The sequence below is a fragment of the Gekko japonicus genome, unplaced genomic scaffold (assembly GCF_001447785.1).
Source record: "Gekko japonicus isolate JY-2015 unplaced genomic scaffold, Gekko_japonicus_V1.1 scaffold65, whole genome shotgun sequence".
NCBI classification, from domain to species: domain Eukaryota; kingdom Metazoa; phylum Chordata; class Lepidosauria; order Squamata; family Gekkonidae; genus Gekko; species Gekko japonicus.
In genome coordinates, this window is record NW_015165832.1 from 1,862,612 (window position 1) to 1,868,511 (window position 5,900).

Below are 5,900 nucleotides of genomic sequence, written 5' to 3' on the forward strand. Positions count from 1 at the left end.
AAGATAGTAAAATCCTTTTCACTTTCACGTTTATTATTAAAAACCATTATTGATAATTACAATAGCTGCATAATTTACAAAAACCCTATACTTCTTATAGGGACATATACATACAAGAATTACAGTACATTCAGGTTGAAAAGACTAAAATTAACAAATCAGCAATCATTTGATTTATAGACTGAATGCTAACAAAGTTAAGTAATTATGAGACTCACATATGCTTACATAAATATAAGGAAACATTTAATTCTAAAATATTTTTTCTATAGAACTCACAAATTCATCTGCTAATTAAAAACTCTGTAATAAAATATTTCAAAGTGTTGATTTAACAATTATTAAACAGATTAAAGATTTCATGTTTCCAAAATATGGTCTTTGAGGAGTTCAAAACGTTTCAGCTCATCTGTAGAAATAGTGAGGATAAACTGAAAAGGAAAAGAAAATTATTACTTCATAACTAAGCCACACCAAACTCGTGGGTACTCAATGAAATTGCTGAGCAGTCGGGTTGGAATGGATAAAGTACTTCTTCACCCAGTGATTAACACATGGAATTCACTGCCACAGGAGGTGGCGGTGGCTACAAACATGGATGGCTTCAAGAGGGAACTGGACAAACATATGGAGCAGAGGACCATCAGTGGCTATTAGCCACAAGGTATAGATAGGAATTCTCGGTCTGGGACAAGTGATGCTATGCATTCTTGGTGCTTGGGGGGGGGGCAACAGTGGGAGGGCTTCTAGTGTCCTGGCCCCACTGGTGGACCTCCTGATGGCACCTGGTTGGACTGGATGGGCCACTGGCCTGATCCAACATTGGCTTCTCTTTATGTTCACACCAGATTTCTACCCATAAAACTACAAGCAAGGCAGAGAGGTGAGTGCATTCTGCCACATTCAGTCTAAGCTTCAAACCAAGTCTGACCACCAACAACCTGTCACAGAACCTACTGGTAGGCGGGGGTGGGGGGGGCAGCCAATAGTCCAGATTCCCTTTTCCCAGTCTACCTAACAAGTTATGGCAAATTTGAAAGAGTTTGCTTGTGGGTTTTACAGTACTGATATGCTACTGGGATGTGTCAAGTCTTCCCATCTGGGCCCTCAAAGTCTCTGCATCAAATACAAAAAACTGATTGCAGAGCGTCTCCCTACAATCTGCTTTTGTACAACCATCATTCCTGATACAAAAGAGATTCAACTGCTGGTGTTCCATTCAAGTACAATTCCTAGGTTTGCTGTAATGTAGTCTGCGGAAGTGAAAATAGCTGTAGAGGCAAATTCAGTAAGATGGCCCTTTTTCCTAAAAAAAAGTAAGTTTCTACTTTTTATGGGTGTGAAGATAGGCACCTTAAAACTTTGGTGCCAGTGAATCCTACAAGGCTGTTGCTCTTACTTACCAGTGAAAGGCTTTAACATGAATAAGTCCTTACTGTAGCAGAATCCAGTCTTTGTGTTGCTGATACATTGCCTATGTCAACAATCAGGAAGACATGCAGAATAGAGCATGCATTTAGTTAGAATCAAGTCAGTACACACATCAAAGTTAGCCACACAGAACTCAAATAAGTGGCTTTATAGTGACTAAGCTCACACACTCTCACTTTTGAGAAGATGGTGAACCCGCAAGAAGACACACCTCCCCCATGACATATAGCAGCATGAGATTTCCATTCTCAGTAGGCCAAAAAATCCCTATACAAGAACAACAACTTCATCTCCAGAGGCGCACTCATTTGGGCCCTTGGAATCTTGAGCTCATGTAGCCCTTTCTTACTTGGGGGCGGGGGGGTCTCTTACCACTGTGCAAGTAAATGCTGAGCCAGTTGCTGCCTATGTCCCATAAGGAACAAAGATCTGAACAAAATCCAGAGAGAAGTAAGAGGATATTTTAATGGACAAATATGGGAACTGGCAAGTAGCTTTGGCAGAAGCAGAGGTTTTGGCAGAAGTCTGTCAATGTGGACAGACTAACGACACATCATTGTAGGTGATCAAGCAGAGAGCTGGAGTATAAGTTGTAAAGCCGGTAGGTATAAGTAAGTGTTTAGCAAGTTGTACATGAATGAAGGATGATATGATTGCAGCCAGAAGGAGAGGGAAAATTTAAAGTGGAGGTTTGTTAGAGACAAGATATGACAGCATTTTAAAAACACAGGGGATGGAGCCGTGAGGCACAGAGAAGAGAAAGGAGGGCAGCAGAGATCTGAAGAGGATAGAAGGATAAAGGAGTCAGGGGGTGTGAAGCAGTAAGTAAGATCTGCATAGCCAAAGAGCAGACAGGCTCTACCAGTTACTGCTACCTAGAGGAGTTTCCCATATAAATTCCACTGAAAATGGATTATGTACAGCAGCAGTCCTTTCTGGATTGGTACCGTACATAAATATCACGGATTGGATTCCTGTGACTGCCTTCTACCAAGTCTTCCTACAGCAGAGAAAGACCTCCTCCAACAAAGACAGACCAAGGTATTATTATAAGTCATGCACAGAAGAAGTTCTCTGATAACACAAGGAAGGCAGATGCTTTAGCTAGTTTATTTATAATCACAGGCATCCAAAACCATCATGCTTTTAAGAAATTAAGTAATATTTTACCATCAATTTGCATTTTCTTTGGCTGCATAGAAGGTGAAGACATTGAGGAGGTAACTCTGAAGTTTGCGGGGAGAGTCTCTGCTGATCCAGCAGCTAAACCTTTTACATCCTTTGGTCTAAACTTCTTTCTCCATGAAGGTGCCCGTCTAAAGCTTTTATCATCTTCCTGCCAAATTAACAAGCACAACAATTCAATACATACTTCTAAATCTTAACAACGCATTGTAAGATATAATATACAACAGCAGAGGAATATCCAAGAGGGGTCTGAGCACCACAGTAAGTACAGATTTTTTTACACATTATACAGGTTTCATGCTATCAGCCATTCAACTGATGATTTGCCCATCATTGTGCATAAGATCTTTTAAAAACCTGGTCTCACACTCCCCTTCCTCAAAGAAAATCAACTTCCTAACAAAGGATTAAGCTTCTTTACTCTCATAACTTAAAAGCTGCTTGAAACAAATGGAGTACCAGTCATTCTGGAAGTCAGCAGTGCTTTTGCTAGCCTGTCTTGAGATCCAATCAGGACTTTTAGCAACCATTCAACAAGTATAGCACCACAATATCCTGAGCTGGAACGTGAGTAAAGGACCATGACTCTTAACAGTGCTTTGAAGTGCCAAGAATTCAAGGCCCTGATTTCTGTGCATAAAAGAAACGACTTGGCAACAGTGATCCATGCAATGGTCACTTCGAGATTGGACTACTGTAATGCTCTCTACATGGGGCTGCCCTTGTCTCAAATCCGGAAGCTGCAGCTGGTGCAAAATGCTGCGGCCAGGCTGTTTATGAGACTCCCAATTCGGGAGCACATCCAGCCTGTGCTAAAGACACTGCACTGGCTGCCAATAGCATACCAAATTCGTTTCAAGGTGCTGGTTCTTACCTTTAAAGCCCTTTATGGTCAAGGGCCTATGTATCTGAGGGACCACCTTTCCCCACATATTCCCCAGAGAGCACTGTGTTCAGGGGCCCAGAACCAATCGCCCCCCCCTCCCCTGAGTCTTAAGGAGGCCAGACTGTCAACAACCAGGGCCAGGGCATTCTCAGTGGCAGCTCCACTCTGGTGGAATGAGCTCCCAGAAGAGATCAGGGCCCTGCGGAACCACTTGGCAGTTCCACAGGGCCTGTAAAATGGAGCTCTCCCGCCAGGCTTTTGGAGCCGCCGCCACCACTGAACATCATTAACAACTTGTAGTTGTAGGATAGGAAGCCCTGTTGCCTCTGGAATCCATAAAATCAGCCTGTGCCAGCCACCTGTAAGACACCTGGAGTAGACCTAGGAGCCGGTTATGAGTAGAAAGAACTAATATGGTCCCCGCCGTGATTCAGCAACAATACTAGCACTTACGGCATTGTTAACTTGTTTTAGCATTGTTTTAAATGTTTTAAATTGTGTTATTGTAAATATGCTGATGTTATGTAAGCCGCCCTGAGCCGGCCTTGGCTGGGAGGGCGGGGTATAAATTTGAGAAATAAAAAAATATAAATTTGAGAAATAAATTAAAAAACAACAACAACCCCGTGTAGCCAGCACCCACTGATATGCAGATGCAGGCTTCCAAAGAGGGAAGTTAATTTCAAGAATAATGTGGCGGTGTTACTGTAATCCTTGTTCTCTCTTACCCCAACCAGGGGACAAAATAAGACCACTTTACAACTTCCAAGATCTCTGGCTGATGTGGCATGGATAATGCAGGGTCATACTTTAAATTTCAAGAATAAAAAGCAGTTTGAAAATGCAAATGTTCAATCATAAAGAGAATTATAACCAGTATATACGGAAAAAAGGTTAAGTAATGGAAGATTCTCAGAGAAACAGAAATGTTCCATTCACATTGTTGAGAATCTAGTTATGCTGAATTCTTCCTTACAAATTAAGATACAGAAAACATTAAAGGAACAGATACAAATATCTTTGATACCTTTGATCTCAGCGAGTCAATCATGTCTGCAAAAAGGACACTTTTTAAATTGTATGTGCTTTGATATAGCAGAACAATGACGAGATGAGTTGCATGGCAAGTCCGCTGCTGAATCTTTCTGCACTGCATATGTGGGAAGGGAATGTGTTATATACTGTCCACTTTTAAAAGCTTGGTGTAATCAAAGCCAAGATATGCTTTAAGATATTATGACCTATGCAAATAGCTTCTAATGGTTGGGGAGAACTGTAGCTCAATCTCACGAAAACAAACAAAAATAAAACTCACTTCATCAAACCTTCTGTCCGTGCCCATAACAAGAAGGTTGTTGAATTCCCTTTCTAACACAGAACGAGCCTAAATGGAAAAAAAAAGAATCAATCAACAAAAGGCAAAATATCTGGGATACCATTTGAAAGTTTTATAGTTATCAATCAAGTTTTAACATGGCCATACATTTAGGCTGTATAAAAATACTACAGCACTATCCACTTTTATCTGCTTGCTTCTCTGAAAATTTAGATAGAGCTTCAAAAAAGGATTTCATACAAAATTTACCTATGACAAGCTTAACCAATGATGTGCAAGTGAAGGCACTTCTAGTCTCACAAAGGCAAAATTATTGATTTTTTTCACCAACCACCCTCCCTCTGCAGACTAGGGATGGGCATGAACTGAGGCTCATGAAACACGAACCAAGCCCAGTTCGTGATGAATGTCCGTTCATAATTTGGTTCATGCCCATTCCTACTGCAGATCCTGCACTGTTCCCAAAGGGGCCACAGCCTGCCTCCCGCAGGCTGTAGTGGAGGGAGGGAGGGAGGGAGGGAGGCGTGAAAGACCTGTTCTGTGAGCAGACTGCGGTTTGTGATCCCTGGTATCCAACCCAGTTTTTGGAAGCTTTCTGTAGCCAAGAAGATACACTCGGATAAAAGTTAGCCACTGTGCATTTTAAACATTAAATTTTATGGAGGAAAGTTAATCTAAATAGATGCATCAGAACAAATGATATTTTAGAAAATGTGAAAGGTTTCCCTGAGATATGGAAATTCTGGACACCAAAAGAATCTAACTATGTCTACAAGAAGAACACCCAACCTCAATTGATTTAGCATTACCTGTGTATTCTGAGTGGGTATTTGTAATGAAAGAGCTAATGCATTGTGATCAAAAGTTTCATCTATGGCCACAAGTGCGCCATGAATTCCACTTTCTATAAGGTTATTTGCATATTCTTTCAGACCAATTGATACCACCCAATGAATCATTCTCTCATTGCTCCAGACAAGGACATCTAGGGAGAAAAAAGTAAATGTTCAGAAGTCACAAAATAACCAAGAATTTGTAAAAGCAGAAGACCAAGTTTTG

General features: G+C 41.1%; 1 protein-coding gene across 1 annotated transcript in view; it reads right to left on the minus strand.

Moving 5' to 3' along the window:
• Nucleotides 1-377: 377 nt before the first annotated feature.
• The window catches only part of PPFIA1 (protein tyrosine phosphatase, receptor type, f polypeptide (PTPRF), interacting protein (liprin), alpha 1), a 65,892-nt gene continuing 60,369 nt past the window's right edge, over nucleotides 378-5,900 (minus strand). Inside the window, exons 24-27 of the mRNA XM_015410857.1 lie at nucleotides 5,651-5,826; nucleotides 4,821-4,889; nucleotides 2,602-2,767; nucleotides 378-431 (exon numbers count right to left, since the gene is read on the minus strand). Of these exons, the coding sequence (XP_015266343.1) occupies nucleotides 406-431; nucleotides 2,602-2,767; nucleotides 4,821-4,889; nucleotides 5,651-5,826 (437 nt within the window). The 3' untranslated portion in view covers nucleotides 378-405. The remainder of the gene's footprint in view (nucleotides 432-2,601; nucleotides 2,768-4,820; nucleotides 4,890-5,650; nucleotides 5,827-5,900) is intronic.